We start from the raw sequence: 19,151 nt of genomic DNA on the forward strand, positions 1-19,151 counted from the left end.
TCTCAGTGGTTCAAAACCTTTACAGGCATGCAAAACTACCAGAAATGACCTATTAGAGTTTTTTGCAATCCAAAGTGAAAACTCAAAGCCATTCAACCATTTCAAGTCACGAGTTGATGACGTCAATCATCAGTCATCACGTGATTTTGTTTGTGTTTCACTTTTCCACTTAGCTACTATTTTGCAGAAAGAGCATATTCATCTGTAGAAATTGGCTCAGATCATAGAATTGTATCATGCCATTTTAGGATAAAATTTTACCAGAAAATTACAAATCAATATACAGTTAGAAAATACTACAATTGGGATTCAGTTTTAGAAAATACAAATAAGCAAATCAAACTAGTGGGAATGTTCCATGACAATATTGAACAGCACAGATTATCCAACCAACTTGATGCAGAAAATATTAACAGATGTTATAAATACCACTGTACAAGAATAGGTACCTAAAGCAAAGAAGAAGGCAATATCCTGGAGACTTTTAATTGACACTATTTTGCGCCCCACTGGTGTGAAATAAATTATTATTATTGTTATATATGTAAAATTTAAATCATTAAACTTGAGGTAAACCAATGAGCAACATAAATTTTCTTTGAAGGTTGTTTCAATTTGTGTTATTGCTCTATTTTTACGTTTTAATAATCTTGCTGAACGATCAGTTCTTTTTGGGCTTGCAAAATATTTATTTCAAGGAGATATGGCCATTCCTACCTTGAAGACCGGCTGGTTGCTTCGACAAAGTAAGTGTTATTCTGTCAGTTAAAAATAATCGCGAAAATTCCAGATATTTTTACTGCAAAGTATACCATTAGGTTGCAGTCTGGTTGCATAGCCTATAAGGAATCATATAAAAATGCATTTGACTGAGAAGTACCGTAAAACCTTACAACTTTGCCCAGATATCATGAGTTAGCTGAAAATTATTTGTTGTAAATTTTGTTGTAAAGGAGGTAATTCTTGTTGCAATGGCTTATCTGGGTTGCAAAGACATGTGCTAAAGCATGCAATAACTTAAATTATCAGAAGTTAATCTTTTTCATTTTTTTTTGTTTTATTTTGCTGGTCAAAGTTGTCCCGAAAGTGGTAACTTTGCCCACAGCTAGTTGTTTGGCTATAATTTACACATTTAGTTGTGGATCAAGCAATTTTAACATGGTATCATACAACTTTGCCCACAAGCAGTGTTTTTAAAAATAACTTACAGTAGAAAAATAACTTTCTGCCCAATTGGTAGGGACTTTATACAATTGGTTACCCTCATGGTCGCGATTAGCCACTCCAGGCTTAATGATAGTATATTGAAATTAACTTGTTTATTGAATAGAAATTGCTAACGTAAGCAGCAAAAAAATATGAACAACTACTGAACGACAGTATCATCAATCATGCACCTTTCTGTACTATGTTTTCTGTACTATTAATCCAATTATATATTGTATCCAGTAAAACATCCCATGTGGGGGCACCTTGACTTAGATAACCGCATGGTTTTTTCGGTGCCTCCATGGTGTAGTTTCCATATAAAAAAAAAAAGCTATTTGTTATATCTCCTGATGTGTACTTTGAAAATGAATGTGGAGCTATGCCGAAAATAAACTTGATTGATTGACTTTCTGTGACATAGCGGCAACAGTGGATGTTACAAAAATGAATTTTTGGATACCAACAGCAGAACGATTAATGTTTTACAGTTTGTGACAAATTACACAGAAAAGAAAATATTGTTTCGTTAATCAAACATTGGTTCTGGAAGAACGCGAGATATGGCATCAAAGTCCACAAATGTCTGATCCTCATTCAAGGGCCATGAGAACTTGTCACAAGACAAATTGTAGGAGGGCCTTAAGAATTTGACCTCATAAACTGAGTTGGAAACCTTTCTTGTGATTTGGCCCGCTTACAATTTTCTATTGTTACCAGTTGTGTTTCGGGAGGTTGAACCATTATTCAATTCCACCACTACCCAATTAGACACCTTTAAATCATCTTTGTTTGGTTTTGGACTCTCATTCAATTTACTGCACAACGTCGTCAGATGTCATTTTGTGCCAAAATGTGGTGATTTGGAACGTCAACCTGGTAGACAGCAGTAGTGATGGAGCAAGCTGTAGCCCTGGAATCAGAGCTGCGTGCAAGCTTATTCTAAAAATTATAACTAAACTACAGAGAAAAAATCATAGTCATCAATCCAGCTTGTTTCTGCTGATTTTAAAACTGCTAGCAATTAGAGATTTAGCTGAATGAGGTATCACGTCGTCATATTCATGTTGCTATTTTAACCAATCACAGCTCAATGTGTCTCTTAGTGACCAGTAATCAAGTTCATGACCTTATACTGTACTAACACTAGTGTTCAATTACACTGTTAGCATTAGGCATTCCAGTAGTCACTGCTTAATTGATGCATATCAATTACCAATATTGCTTTAGTACAATAACAAAAAATTTTGGTATTGTTTTTGTGTGTCTTTTTACCTAGTCACATTGATATTACATACCTGTAGCTGTTTACTTTTGTGTGTGTATCACTGTTGATACCTCTGTTAATCTTAATATTGTTATTATCTTTATTAGTTGTTTACTGTACGTGATTGAAAGATGAATAAGCACTCTGCTTTACAACATCTCATATATTATTATTATTAGGTTTTAGGTACAAACTTTATAAAAGTTATATGCAAGAAAAAGGCCTCAGGTGGTGTTCACTGGAGTGATCATGAGGAGTGGGCAAAGTTGTACCCAAAGCACAAAATAAGGGATCACAACGATCAAAATGCCCAAAAAAAATAGCAAACTTCTTTGAATTTAATAAAAACTCATTTGCACATACTCGTGAATAAATATTTAAGCCTTGCATATGGCAAACACTCTGCATGGGTAAATGACCTTTGACCCCTATGTGAAATTTCCGACACATAGTTTTTGCATTTTTTTCCCTTGCATTTTGATTTGGAATTAACTTAATGAAAATAATCTTAAAGTTATTCTTTTCTGCTGAAACAATTGATAAAATATTCATATTTAACAATATCATCCATTAAACAAAACCAATAAAACATGAAAATCGTATTGTGGTCGGATATACAAGTCACAAATTTCAGGCAAAGTTGTAAGGTTTTACGGTAATTAACAAGTTGGTGACACTAATACGGGAATACACAGTTTAGTTTATGTTTGTGAAAAAACACCACTTAATATTCGATTGAGCTTTAAGTGGAAAGTATAGAAAACGAATTTCCTTTTAAGGTACTGAGTTATCATAAACATTTCTTCTGTTTATATATATGTGAAACATATCAACGCATTAAAGAAACAAGTTAGGCTAATCCCATGGCGTACTTAACAGAGGCCAAACCAACGTGCGTGCTGGAGTCTAAACTGGAGGCGAACATTTTCATTGCCATATTGCATTGCAAACACAGTATATTTAAACCTAAAACGATTATAATGAAAATTTTGCTTTCAAATTTCAAAATGTAAAATACATTTTCATCTATGGCATTTCATATGCTTGACATAGTCTATTCCAATGAATAGTTGTTCCCGTGTGTGTTACAATAATAAAAACAATTACAGTAGATGTGTAAGGTTTTAACTTTGAAGTTATTATTTTGTATACAGCTGATTCACAAAAATACAATGTACCTACATGGTCAAAACTACTACATGAAAGGACTGTGGCCAGTAGCGCATCCAGGATTTTAGTAAAGTGGGGGGGGGGGCTAAACCAAGCCCCCCTGGTTGCGCAACTAATGTGGTGCTACTTTAGTTCAGATAATGAACGAAAAAATTATCTGTTACGACAACTTTAAATAATATCAGTGCAAGGACTTCTCAGGAATGAAAATGGACATTTAAAGAAGTTCTATAACAGTCTTTACAGAAGTCTCAGCAACAAAGAAAAACAAACAAAAAACAAGTTTTTAATGCATAAGTTTTAAAATCTTTTGTTTTACTTCCTTTTCTGATACAGGTGAAAATAGACAACAATAATTTTTAAACATAATATTGGCCAATGTAGCTGCATACTTTTTGTTCACAGATAACTGGTATTGATCTGATATAAAGTGAAAAACACGACATAACGAGGTTCTGCAACAGTGGTTAACAACTTCATGAAACATGATATAACCATAAAGTACCCATTGGCAAACTGTGTCACCTGGTATATGCATATATATGGTATATTTCTCTTCAGGATTTCGAGGTAAACGAAAAGTTGTTTCTTTGTTTGCCTCATCAATTTCCATGGCAATTAGTCACACAACATTTTCTACCCATCTTAATTAAATATCAAATAACCTCTTAACATACTGTGAAATATACATGAAGATGTAATGAAAACTATGCCTGCACTAACTATAGGCTACACTTTGCAATGGCACAAGTTTGACAAAATTAAGGTCACAAATGATGCTTTGAGACCGCATGAACTGACCAAATTCAACTTATCAAACTTTAAGCAGCACAATTTAAATGCATAGTTTTTATAAGAACAATCTAAACATGTTAACGTTTTGCTTTTTTTTTAAAAACTTTGCTGGTCTCAAAATTGGAGACTAAATTTTTATTAATGCACACAAACTTAAAAGCGTTTGTTAGACTATTCCTTCTTATACCACATTAGACTATTCCTATTTATACTACATGCACAGTATAGAACAATATTTTAGATGGCAACAAAATTTTAAAACCAGGTTCGAAAATAAGCGTGTCTCTTAATTCCTGGGTGCCTTCATGCCACATTTTTGCTGTACTGTTCTACAGTGTAGCAAAGTATTAGCCTGCACAAGTCTAGCCAGACTAAGCAATTATTTTTCTAAAGTAGAATTTCAAAATGCTGCATAGAATTTCTAGATTTGTCTGAGCTATGGCGACCTTGAAATACTGACCATGCAAGCAATTTTAGGCTCAAGAGCTGAAGGCTGACCCTGCAATCATGCGTTTAATATACTACACCTCTACTAAAAATAAAAACAGCTACACCAATTTGGAAAAAAAAAACAAAGCTCGCCTCAACAATTCCCATCATTCTCAAAGGTACCGTACAGTAAGTTACTTTTCACACAATTTCATAACACTTCTGGGTGTGCCCTCAAGTAGCCTAACATTATTTTACCAAAACCGACGCGGCTACCGGCATTCGCTAGCTAGCCTTCAGCCTCGGTACTCAATATTTGTTTGCATGGCCAGTATTTCAATAAATCAACATTTCATTTATCCAAATATCCTACCCTAAATAACATTTCAACAGCAAGCACCTTAAAAACCACCGCAGTCCGCAAAACCTAATTCAATTATTGAACACAATATCAGTGTTGCCAGAAGTTTAAAACAATTAACTTTTTAAAGGAAATGCCATGAAAAGGAGTGCAATTTTCAAAACAAAGCTGAGTAAAATTAAAAAAATTGTTCAATATTTAAATTATAAAAACCGCAGATAAAGCTGCTAAATGAAACGTTTAGTAAAGTTTCATCACATAGGAATTATATTAAAATTGAAAGAAAAAAAAAGTATTTTAAAAACTAAGACTTTTCTGCGTTTTTGAAAAGTAAAGATAGTTTTTGTAGATTTTTCCTGTTCAAAGAAGGGTATGTTAAAACAATTGTGCAAATTCAATGACAGAACAACGGGACAGTACTGATTAAAGCACACAGATATCTGTTGGGGTTTTTACACCTGGCAACTTTGCATCGTTTTAGTATGCTTGCGCAAATGGCGAATGAATATACAATTAAAAATTGATTTTCTAGCAAAATTTTTCATATAAGATAAATATTTAAGGTGAAAAACGTTCACTTCAACTTTTTATACATATCTTTTCAATATGGTATGTCAAAGTCATGAAAACATGTTCGCCTCCAGTTTAGACTCCAGCACGCACGATGACATGGCCTCTGTTGAGTACGTCATGGCTAATCCTAATAAAGATAACTATTTTCCAATTGAAACTGGTTAAAAATCCACGTTCGAAGTAGAGACCATGTTACAGAATGAGTTTATGATTGTATCATGTTTTAGTTTGCTTAAATTAGTTAAAATATATTTTATATGAATCACTTTTACATACGTGTAGTGTACTGTATAAGTAGTTTGAATATCTTGTTATTCTATACAAGATCATTATTTTTTGTATAAATTCATTGTATCTACCTGCATGCTACTTTTTCAGCAGTTTTTTGGGTGTTTATGCCAACAGGTTTGTCTGTTTATTAGAAATTTTTCCAACTGTAGTTGTGGGCCTGTAGAGGGCATACTGTGGTGAGCCACTGTGGTCACCTGTTGGCCCGCAATGCAGTTATTCATCACTGTATTGCAAACACAGATTCTTCCAATTGTTTTTTCTTTTGGTTGATGATTGTTTTTCAGTGAAGCTCAAAATATTATTTTCTCTTGACATGTTATAAACAAACACTCACTTTTTATAATTAGGTAGTGTACTGAAGCGATGGAAGAGAAATTGGTTTGTCTTGTATGGCGATGGAAATTTGACTTATTTTGAAAAGGACAACTTGAGAGAAAGGGAAGGAAATTTATGTATTCCATTGTCATGCAAAATGGTCAAGACTGCTTTGGAATGTAGTGGTAAGCTATTGCCTGAAATTTGAACTGTTTTAGCATACACAGTGAAAAATAAATAAAAAGTTAGTGTTATAAGACTATGGTGGAAGCTGTTGTAACAACTGTTCCGTTCTATGTGTGTCTTTAGAAAACTATAGGGTCATAAACAGCATCAATCTCATATCTTATTCATTAAACTGTAAGTGATTATTGGATGTGCTCTTTATTTCTCTTAACAACTTGAAAGCATACTCAGTTGTTGAAATGAAGATTTTGATTGAAGCCTGCTGACTGCAAGACAAATCCTGGAAGCTATTTTACAAAACTTGACCAAACGTTCGTCTGGGTGGATTCTCACTTCTCAGTATTAAGAAACATTTAAAAACCAGGCCTAAGCAGACCCGGAATGGCCCGTTTCGACGAGTCCGATTTGACGAGTCCGATTCGGCTAGTCCGATTCGGCGAGTGCCCTATTCGGCGAGTGCCCTATTCGGCGAGAGCCCTTTTTTGGCAAGTTCCCTATTCGGCGATTTAAAACATTTTTTTTTTAAATTATCGGGTACCATAGCCTAATCATTGCCGTTTTAGAGTTAGGGGTTGGGGTTAGAGGTTAGGGTTGGAGTTAGGGGGTTAAGGGTTAGGGGGTTAAGTGTTAGGAGGTTAAGCGTTAGGGGGTTAAAGGTTAGGGAGTTATTTGAACGTAAAGCGACGTTAAAACGATGTAAAAGCGGCAATGATAATTAGGCTACGGTACCCAATAATTTTAAAAAAAAATCGAAAAATCGCCGAAAAGGGCTCTAGCCGAATAGGGCACACGCCGAATCGGACTAGCCGAATCGGACTCGCCGAATCGAACTCGCCAAATAATAACAGACCCAAGCAGACCATAGATGTTATTTTATGTCAGTAACGCGTTGTGTACTGTACATCAGTCACCCTATGTTATTGTTACACCCAGCTACAAACACTCTTGTTTAACTCTTTCGCGACCACGGACGTATACATACGTCTTCAGATTTTAACCATGATGACCAAGGACGTATCCATACGTCCAAGTTTAAAAGGTGTTTCAAGCAAAAAAATGTACATAATGGCAGATCCATCCATAGTCTTTACCTGTCCTTATTCATTCTGCTGTATCTCTTAAAGCATTGCGCGCAGAAACGAAGTAAAATTTTTCTCATGTGCAGAATTGTTTTGGCATTCGATTAAACTACACATATTTTCATATTATTGTATCATTCTTGGGTAGTAAAGATTATAATGAAGTATACTTTTCTGCCAATTTTTAATTTTTTTAGAAATTAGAAAAAATACCGTTTGGAAAGTTGCTAGTTGTACATTGAATGTTTTAAATTTTATTGCAAAACTTTTCATCTTCGGGTAGTTAAGGATATATGCTTTCATTTGATGTCAAGATTGTGCGTCTACGTCGATCACATGAGATAATATTACGGCGTAAATGCAACAGGTTTTTGTGAAAAATGTCTGGTTATTTAGATTAAAACGTCATGACTTCGGTGGTTGCGAAAGAGTTAAGAATGTTACCAGTCATAAAGGTATCAGTTTACAGGGTCCCACATTTAAATTGAGACTTTTTCTTTTTCATTTCTCTAATCAAGATGAAACTTTCTGCAGATAATCTTATAAAAGTATTCTAAAAGATAGTGTAATAATAACATTTAGACAAACTTCTTTAAACATGGCAGAATTATCGAAACGGATAACCATATGCGAATTGAAATGTGCTGGGAGCACTCCTTTGGATATTACTAAGAGCACTGGCTACTCAAAGATGACAGTTTACCGAGTTGTGACCAAGTTTGATGCCGAGGGGAAGTTGAAACAAACCTCCAGAGCCCTCGAAAGGATCGAAAGTGAACAAAAGCTTTTTTGGCAGGGCGGGTCTGCTACTATTCGGCGAGTGCCCTATTCGGTGAGAGCCCTTTTCGGCGAGTTCCCTATTTGGTGATGTTTTAAAAATTTTTTTAAATTATCGGTTACCGTAGCCTAATTATCATTGCCGCTTTTACATCGTTTTAACGTCGCTTTACGTTCAAATAATTCCCTAACCCTTAACCCCCTAACGCTTAACCCCCTAACACTTAACCCCCTGAAATAAGATCCTAACTCCAACCGCTACCCCAAACCTAACCCCAACCCCTAAAACGGCAATAATAATAAGGCTACGGTACCCAATAATTTAAAAAAAAAAATCAAAAAATTGCTGAATAGGGCACTCGCCGAAACAGGCCATTCCGGATAAAGGCAGACCCAACACAATCGATGACAAAACTGGCCAAAAGACGCCATGATGTCAGTCACAGAGCCGTCAGTAGAGTAGTCAATAAAGACCTTGAGATGAAGTTTTATGTGAAAACACGTCACACTCCTCACTGCCCACTCAAGATCAATCAGGGTTAAAAAGTGTCCAAAGCTTCTCAATCATCTTAAAAACAAAGGAGGATATGTTTGCATTTTTGTCGAAGAGAAAAAGTTCATTGTGGACGAGGTTGCAAATCGAAATCCTGCTTTTGTTATGGTTTTTGCAGCCGTTACATTACAAGTGATGGCAAGGTGATGCTTCCTCCTTTCATCAAAGCTGGACTTAGAATCAACACGACGAAGTATCTGAATGATATTTTGCTGCCCTGGATTCGTAGAAACTACGATGCTACCAAAGTCATACTTGTTCAAGACTCTGCGCCAGCACAAGGAGTAAAAAGAGCTCAGACTTATCTGAAAGAGAATCTTCCCATGTTTGTCCCGAAAGACATTTGACCTTGTAGCTCTCCAGATCTGAACGTTTGCGAATATCGACTATTCAGCGTGATTGAAGGACAGTCTAACCCAATTCCACACTCTAACCTCAACTCAGTTGAAGCAGACATAGGCGCTGACTTTTCAAAAAAACCTTGGCGCATGACCTACTAGAACACGGCCAAATATGTTGCTATTTGAGGAAATTTCTAAGAGTCTGAATTGTTACAATCATAGCTATGACAAACCTGTCATCTTCCCATTTCCAGAAGTATGTAAAATAAGCAATATTTGCATCTAGACTTATGTTTGGCTTGTTTAACCGGAGATTAGGTATGTACGTTGAGCACAGTTTACACAATAATAATGTAATATCTAAAACTTTCCAACTGCACTCTGGAGTCAGTATCGTTTGGTGCAATTGCATGTTTCATTTAAAATATCAGGAATTTTTTGTGAATTCTATGTTGTAAGTGGTTCATTTGATGTGCCAATTTGAATTTTAGTTTGTTTTGTTTTTCGCCAAGTTTAACTTGGCAAGTAAAATATGGCTTTTGGCAAAAGATCTTGCTATACAAAAAACCTAACGACTGTATGATGAGACTACCTCCAGGATGCAGTTAGAAAGTCTTACATATTTTACATTATTATTGTATAAATTGTGCTTAACCTACATATCTAAATCTCCGGCAAAACAAGCCAAAAAGATGCCTAGATGCAAATATTGCTTATGTTACATACTTCTGGGAATGGGAAGATGACAGGTTTGTCATAGATATGATTGCAACAATTCAGACTCTTAGAAATTTCTTTAAATAGCAACATATTTGGCCGTGTTCTAGTAGGCCGTGCTTGGCGGGCGAGAAAGGTGATGACGTCATAACCATTAACCATAACGTTATTTTACTCAATTAAAATTTTTCGCAAGTGATTTTCACCTCGAAAAGACAGGTTCAACTTATACACGGGACAAGCTGTTGTCCCCAGCTCGGCAGTTTTCAAAATTAACGCATTTTTGCTGCGGCAAAATTATTGCCGACGTAGATTACAGAAGGTGAATTGGCGTCGGCCGAAGTAAAAGTTTTGAATACGTTTATTTGCAAAGATTCAAACTTAACTTTCAAATTTAATGATTTCTTGTCAATTCTAAACTTTATGCACTTGTTGAGCAATATCCAAAGCTCACTAGACAAAACAGCAAAAAGAGCTGTTTTAAAAGATCAATTTTTTTTATTTTTGCGTGTGCGATACAATCGCTCTTAACATTCCATGATCACTGAAGTCGATGTCAAACCTTGGCGGCCGCATAAAACAATGATGTCAGGTCACGTCATGTGTCAGGTTGACTAGGTCAGGGCTTCCCAAAGTGGGGGTCGCGTAACGAACTTCGGGGGTCGCAGAAAGCATACAAACTTTACACAAAGCACTGCATATTATCACTTATATGCAAAATGCTGTGAAAGTTATTAACTATTAAGAGTCGTGCACTCAATAGGCTATCCGTATTTTTTAAATTTATATAGCCTAAAATATGGAATAGCAGTTTAATATTCTCTTTTCTGCATTGTAAACGTGGATTTCAAAAGTAAAGGCAATGCTTTAACAAGTTATATATTAGTGTTATACAGCTTCGATAGAGAATTTGTCTTGTTGAACCATAGGCATACGAAGCCGAGCAACGTTATCAAGTTTAACATATTAAAGATTATTATATTACTAAATTAAAGATTATTAAAGATTATAACTAAATCTATAAACAGGAAAAGACAAAAAAAAAACTGCACAGTACATCTGACTAGCTCAAACTCAACGATAGGCTCCACGAGAATCAAAGGTAACTGCATCAAAAAGTGTTTAAACAGATCACATGATGTGGTAGAAAGGCAAGGTGCGAAAAAACTAATTTTAAAATACAGAGAGCAAGAAAGACGAGCCGCAAGCAAACAATTGTCTGTTCAAAAGTGGATTGTGATGTTTTATGTATTAGTGTTAAAAAATTAAGTCGTGAATTTTCCAACGGAAAAAGTGTAGCCTTTGTTCACCGTGTTTGTAAAGACGTTTTGAGAAAGGCTTTTCAAATTATGCTATTTGTCAGGTTTGCCTGAAAAAGGGGAACGAATTTAATTTGTCCTTCCAAGGAGAAAAACATTTATGTTTTTACATGGAAATCTAAACTTGGAGGGTTCGTCAAAAAATTAAACATCTAGAAACAAAACATTGAAAATGATTTATTTGAAATAATCTCATTTACTGAAAAGTTTTTTTGGCTAACAATGGCGTGGAATCAAGCGTTACGGTATATTAAGCCTCTGGTTATCGACACTTCTCAAGACTGTTGAAAGAGCTTAAAAGTATTTTCTTTTCTGAATAAATGTGTTTACTTTTGTTTGGTTTTGTTTCCAGCTGGCTACAAGGCCAGCTGGCTACAAAGTAGTAGGCTTCGAGTACGGAAAGACCTTTCAATATATATCACAAACGTATATTTCGCATTGTTTATCCCTTTCACCGTAAAGGGGGGTCGCGGAAAATTTTAGGAGATTAAAAGGGGTCGCGAGCAGAAAAGTTTGGAAAGCCATGGGCTAGGTGATAATAGCGGTAAGAGACGTCGTTATTGCAGGCAATATTTGCGAATTGCGACCAAGACCATTAAACACCTTTTCTTTTATCGGTTTTCGATTTAATTCTCACACATTGCGAACAAAACAGTGCGTTCTGTTGAATCATAATTGATCTCACAGCGGGACGACCTCGTTGAAAATAGCGCGTCTGATTTAGTTGGTTTACGTAATACTGCAGTGAATAGTTACGTGACTATTCCAGCAGCGTAAGTTACTCTACGCTCTACTTTGAAATTTCCATACGGTATGATTTCCAAGCTGTATTCACGTAATTGTTCGGTGTGTCGTAGTTTCAACTCGATAAAGTTTGCTAAAATCGATTTCATGTTTGAAAAGGAGGAAGATGCAAGGGACAGGGTGAAATGGAGAAAGGGGATTAAAACAATTGCTGCGCGGAAACAATCGGCCACCCCCACTAGTGGGGAACAAACCGACGATGGATTATGATGATGATGATGAAGTTACAAAAAATCTAACGGACGTTTGGATAACTCGTGAAATGAGAATAAACATTTAACCTCGCATTCGCTTTTTCGCTACCACATGTTTTGACTTTGAAGTTGCTCCTCACGCGCGGGAAGTTAAGCAGTGTGTGACTGTGAGCGTGCGTGCGGTGCGCATCTCAGTAGTAATTCACGTTCCAGAGAAAGCCATGTGATCAGCTGCTGTTTTGCGGGCAAGAGCAACGCAGGCTGTTTTTCGCTTTCGGCATTCTCTAAGTCCGTTTAAATGATCTAAATTTCTCGCGAAGTATTTTATCTTTGAAACACCACCTGTAATAGCCATTTTTGTTGCCCCTCAACCATAAATTTACAGGGGGCGCCGGTCCCCCTGGGAGTCGGCGCGTATGAAAGCAGACATGTATTTTCCCAATGGTTTTTGCATTGCATTGGAATGGTTTTCAAGTTACATTGTCATTTTTATTGTTGCTAAAGCTTTTATCCATATTTTGTAAGGCCCATTACATTACACTGCTAACTACGACCAATGAAAGATATGGAAGTATACAGCTTGGATTGACTTATTGTTTAAATGTTACCTTTTCAACAAATACCCTGGCACACTGTTTGGCTAGTAGGGTCTGCTACTATTCGGTGAGTCCGATTCGGTGAGTTCCTAACCCCTAACCCTAAAACGGCAATGATAATAATTAGGCTACGGTACCCAATAATTTAAAAAAAAAATTGAAAAAATCCCCCGTTAAGGAATCGGACTCACCGAAACGGGCCATTCCGGGCTAGTGTATGCATAGGAGGAATAACATTACTTTTGATATTTGTAGTTGAGCCTCCCCAAGAGCGAACATACGGATGTCTTTTGAAGCTGGTGGGACATCAACAAAGTGACGTTGTGGTTTGTGCTTTCAATTCCGATGAAGCATTGTAAGCACCGTAGTTTGTATTTCCTACACTTTGGTGGGTAAAAACGGTCGTCTTGGGTAAAACCTCTTTTTTATATGGTACCTGTTAAACATTTCTGTGATTTTCTTTAGCGTCAAGCACTAATCGCATGCACGGAGGAGCTGCTTTAGAATTTTCATGTTGATATGCTTTTTCAAAGCGGTTGTTTTTTTTCGTGGAGTGCATAGCATACATTGGGTGACCACTAACCGTAAACGACTACATTTTTTATGGAATCGCAATCGATTGCATGCGCAAAGTATATTACACATGCAGTCGTTTATTGTCAAAGTGATGGACTTCATTGCAATCTACCCATCCTGGTGCACTACAAGACAATGCATTATTTGATTGGTAATTACTTTTTTTTCATTGCGCAGAGCTTGGAAAATGATGATTGAGCAGTTTATTCGCATTCCTGGGCCAACTCCACCCGCAGTCGGCTACCCACAAACTACCACAGTCGGCTACCCACAAACTACCACAGTCTTGCGCCGGTCAAATTCATATCCACATACACGCAGAGCTAACTACCCTGTGCAACAGAATGTCCCGGTCTATTATTATCCTAACCATGGGCCTTTGCAAGTGCAGTATGACGCCTATGGACAGCCATTTTATGGTATGTTAGATTTTGTGTTTACTGATATTCACTAGGTTTATAGACATAGGTGGTAGCGTCTACTCTAGAAGGAGCGAATCAGCACAAAGCTGAGCAGTCATTGTAGAACAGCGAGCCTTGCGTTTCTCTAACCACATCAGTGTAGTCTCTGTAGGGTTTTGCTATAATTGACTCTCCCAATGTAGGGTTTTTGATTTCCTACAAAAATTAACACAAGTAAAATGGAATATTAAACATATTTTATTATTGTTCAAAGTTACAATTTTTCTATTCGGGGAATTGAGAAATATCTAACCAACTTAATTTATTGCAACGGGTGTCTGAAAAGCGACATTCTCCCGTCGTGAATTTTACCTTTTCGTTCTGGCGTTCAGTCCGTTCACTTTGCAAGTCTATTTCCGAATGTTGCTCAGTCTGTTCTGTTTCTCTGAGTGTTTGCATTTTTCAATTCCCCGCCTATATCATAATATACCGATAACGCCTTTTATCAATACCGGTACTATCGTGAGAGTTATGAAAGCAAAAACCGGTTACATAGTTGTGTCGCTTTAGAAATACAGATGCGATGAACTAAATTCTGTGAGAGTGGCATTTGTTAAACAGGAAGCGTGACCTAAGTTTCGTGAGAGAACTTAGGTTTTGAATTTGCAGCGTTGCAATGCATTTTGCAATTCTGATAAGTTTCGGTTAAATGTTAAAATGTAAATTTGTTGGTTAAAAAACATGGCACATGTTTTCCGGCAGTGGAGTGTAACAAGAATTGGCAGCGATAGACAGCGGTGTTTTGCCCATGAGGCTGGCCGTATCAATATCGCTCCACTGTTTCATGTCACAGAGAACACTCACGCTTGTAGAACATATTGAAGCAATAGAAAGAATTGTGTTGTTTTTTTTACGGTTATTATTTTCCTTTCAGTCCACCCCCAGACTCAGGTCATCACCATAATCCGAGATGACGATCCATATTACTACAGATCCGGCAACTTAATGTGGGGCATGGCTGCTGGGGCCATGCTTGGTGCAGCTATGTGGTCTCCGTTTTTGTTTTTTTAATTTGCCAAATAACGCTGATTGTAAATTGTTTCTCCAGCATGATGCTTTCTTCTACACAAGTTCGCGTTAACTTGTGACTGCATGACGTACTTTTTCTTCGCTGCTATGTTGTATATTGCTTGTGCATTAATTTTGCAACCTAGCTGTATTTTCTGTGTTCAATTTTGAATACGTTTTAATGAACGTTAAATTCTATCTTAGTAACAGAATGAAGGCAATAACGTCTTTATGTGCTACAAGTAGCAGCAATACGGTATTGAAACTACCTAGACGAGGGGGGCACTTAAGCAAAGGTGTGTTTTACGAGATAAAAGCAGATGAAACGTGCGATGAGTGTGAGGTTTCTGTGAGCAGTTTGAAATAAAATGTTTGTGATACTAGCGTGAAAGATACATGTTTGTACTTTGTAAATATTTTGTGGAAGATTCCACGTTGCTTGGTAGTTGACCTTATCGTAATTGTATAAATTTTGCTGCTTCAACCAATAATGTATTTGTTGTATTCTTGCCGCATTGAATAAAAACTTGTGAAGTACAATACATACAGCATACTTTGTTTGTCGTATCCAGGCTCACACCCGGTAGTTGAAGATTTAGATTAAGTGGACGGGAAGGCAAGGAAGCCAATCTTCGTGTCCACTTTCAGGCACGCCTTTAAGTGTCCTGCCACAGACACAGTCGTATGCTCTTAAGCGGTGTCGAACCGGCGCCCTTTCGATTGCCGTTCCAGTGTTCTCACCACTCGGCTATGCAACATACAGCGTACATTGACCAGCAATCTTAGGTTCTTTGTGATGGTCCATGCACGCAAAGGTTTGTTAGAAGCCCGAGATATTTTTATTTGGAGGTCGACAAATGTACGATAATCTTCTTCGTTTATCTTACGAGATACACGAAGCTGCTTTCTCAGCTTGCATGACAATGCCGAACAGTTCAGTTGTTTTTATTTCTGACCATCATATCAAAACAATACACGTCAACATAGCAAAGGTCGAGAAAAAGGTAGAAGCGACAAAACGCGAACGTTAAAAACGTGCTTGTGACCGAAGTAAGTTATTGAGTTGAAAAAAAAATTTGGCACGGTCGCAACACCTTCAGAAAAATGTAAGATATAAGAAAATAAAAAAAGAAAATGTTAATAAACAAAAAAAACAAATAAATTTAGGCTATAGCTTTATTAGCCCACATAGCTTTAGCTGATATATTTAACCCTTTGCTTTTCAACGTTTTTTTGGAAGTTAACTGCTCAAGGGGGGGCCGTTTTTGGATCAAATTCAATCAGCTGTTACGTGTTATCCGCTGATGCTATTTGAACAGAAGTTGCACTGGTGTGAAAGCAAATCATTTGTATATAAGTTTGAAAAGTCATTATTTTAAAATTTTATATGTTAAACTTGATATTTCAATTTTTGCAAAGGTACCCAAAAACGACAATTTTGATTTAACTTGCCGCTATTTAATTACCGTGCTAATCCGATTTCATGCAAACTTCTGAATAACAAAGAGCTCGATCGAACGCACGAAGTGTGTGTGCGGTGTGCCGAATCATTGCATTGATTAGAATTTACGACTTGCGAGCAAATCTTATTGTAAGCTACTCACTGATTCTAAAATAGTTACAATCAAAGTAACATTGTTACACGAATTTGAAAAAAAAACAAAACTGCGTTTGTTGTCTTACATTTTTATCCTAAACTAATGCATTCCCAAACTCATGGCTAGCTTCTAGTTTTATGGAACCAAATTTCTCATAAGTAACACCTTAGCCTGCTTGAATAGCTGTTTACATCTTCGTTTGTGTATTTAGGTCTACAATTGAGTTTGTAGTATGAATATTTTTAGTAGAGAGAAGACAGTTGAACAAGTTGTTGAAATTATCTGAAATTTCTAAGTTCAAATTAGGTGCTTTTGAAATTGTGGATTTGTGTCAAGTCGCATCACAAATATCATGCAGGCCACATCATAAGTCATTTCGCTTACGGGTGTTTATAAACATGACTCATAAATTACATCCACAAAAAATACAGCATTTATATCAACAAAGCTAAGTTCGAAGCTCACTTTTTATTGAAGATTGTGTCAATCAATTCGAAATAATGCAACAGCGAATTGCCGCCAGCGTCGAAATAATGCAACAGCGAATTGAGGAACGTGCGTAAACAAAGGAAATGTGAAATAACCCACAGTCAGCAAATCTACATAAATTTAACGTTTACAAATGTTGAATCAATGTAAAAGGACTGGATTGCTGACTGGGTCCTTATTGTTTGAAGCACTAAAAATACGCGTAATATCGACAACATCAGCAAGGCAGTGATTATGTTTCTGGCAAAAAAAAAAAAAATAACTTTTGACTTCAAAGATAAAAATGATTATAACGAAGCTTCAAAGTTTGTCGTAAAACATTTTACAGAGATACAATAAACATAATCATTTTGTGCCAGATTGTGAGAAGACTTCCTAGATTCTTTCCAACCATTTGCATGATTGCAAATTATTTTCTATAACTCTATATTGCTAAAAAATGGCTTCTTTGTTGAAACAACGTGGCTACAATTCTATAAGAAATTCTTAGGCCTACTACATTGAAGTAATGAAATTTTTTTTGTGATTTTGCTGATGACGTTTTACAATATCCGAGAAGTAAAAAATAATAATGATGAATTATTTTATAAAACCGTGGTTTGCAAGTGCTTCACAAAAAATTGTTGAGGGAAAATTTACTATTAGACGTAAAACGTTTGTAAAAGAAAATTGTCGGTTTACGTATTTATAATGTTTATTGCGCTGTTATCGAATTATAAACTGCCTGTATTGTCTACCTTTGTGGTTGCCGGCCAGCTTAGAGCAGCATGCAAACCATGCGTTTTTGGTATTTGCATCGTGTTATGATTCTCGAAAATCTCCCACAAGGTCTTTATTTTTATCGTGATATTTTTGTGCCTTGTCTGTCCTGAACTTGAAGTCATTGTGCAGCACAATCCACATCGGTTTTTAGACTCAGTCTTCATTGAAAATCTTTTGTGTGGTGCATCATTTCAAGTAGTGTCTTCCCCTAAACTGTTACACAAATCGCCCAGAACCAGAACCATCGTGTTATCTTACAGCAGTTGAGAGCCCGTTATTGTATGTGTGGAATTATTACTGTAGATGTCTGACTAAATTCATGCCAAAGTTGAGCAAATTCTGCTTTCGGGATCCTTGCCGTTATTTACGGTATTTTTTGTTGATAAGTTTGGGCAGCATTTTTCCAAGATAAATGAAGACATCGGTATTGTTCGTCACTTAGATTTAGTTTTCTCAGCATTGTTTATTCATTCTTTGATCCACTAGTTTGTCCCACTTTTGGTATAATCGGATCGTTTATAGCCTAAATGGCGGGTCTTCACAATAGCCGGCCTCTTATACATTGGCGCAACGTATTCAGATGTTGAATCAATGATGAAGAAAGCTGATTTGTTGTTTGTCTTATGTGACGCCTAACTTTATGCCTCGTCTACAGTACAAAATATTTTGTAATGTACATTGTGTACATTGTACATTTTGTTTGTAGGCCTACATTACAAAATATTTTGTAATGTAGATGAAGCATTATCATCTTTATTTTGCGCTCTTTGGAACAAAACACAGTGCACTGTGAAACAAAAATACAGGACATAACAACAAGTAGGCGACATAAATCAGTGAAGGGACGCCATCGAGTTAGCTGCTACGTGTAAATGAAGCCTATCTCATAATTTTGAGTATCTCACAATTACTGTTTGCAAAAACGCTATTTCTCCGGCTTCTCCCAAAAGCATTTGCAGTGATACATTTCCTCAATTGCAAGTTTTGTCAATGAGAGCATTTCCATAGAACGTTTATTTCGAAACCAAGTTTTCGTGTCTTTATCCAAGAGAAGATTTCTTATTGTAACGTTTTTTATTCGTCAATGAATATTATCTGCTTGAAACAACTGTTTTGAATAGTTTGTGGCCTCCATAGTCTACTATTTTGATCGTGGATTGCTATTCTTCTTTGTAGAGCTGATAACGCAAAAAACGTTTGCTATTATTGTTTCTAATTAACAGCTTTGCGATCACTGGCTTTTCTTTGTAGCATAAGAAATAACGCGCTTTGTATTATTGAGGT

At 36.3% G+C, this 19,151-nt stretch overlaps 1 protein-coding gene across 1 annotated transcript; it reads left to right on the top strand.

The window, feature by feature from the left end:
* Window positions 1-607: 607 nt before the first annotated feature.
* On the top strand, window positions 608-15,576 carry LOC145779724 (pleckstrin homology domain-containing family B member 2-like). Its single transcript, XM_082591360.1, has 5 exons — window positions 608-746; window positions 6,440-6,592; window positions 13,229-13,328; window positions 13,727-13,968; window positions 14,885-15,576. Exons 1-5 carry the CDS (start codon window positions 704-706, stop codon window positions 15,019-15,021), a joined length of 675 nt encoding a protein of 224 aa, XP_082447486.1. The 5' UTR covers window positions 608-703; the 3' UTR covers window positions 15,022-15,576.
* Window positions 15,577-19,151: the final 3,575 nt, after the last annotated feature.

This window comes from Aplidium turbinatum, chromosome 11, assembly GCF_918807975.1.
Source record: "Aplidium turbinatum chromosome 11, kaAplTurb1.1, whole genome shotgun sequence".
Taxonomy (NCBI): Eukaryota; Metazoa; Chordata; class Ascidiacea; order Aplousobranchia; family Polyclinidae; genus Aplidium; species Aplidium turbinatum.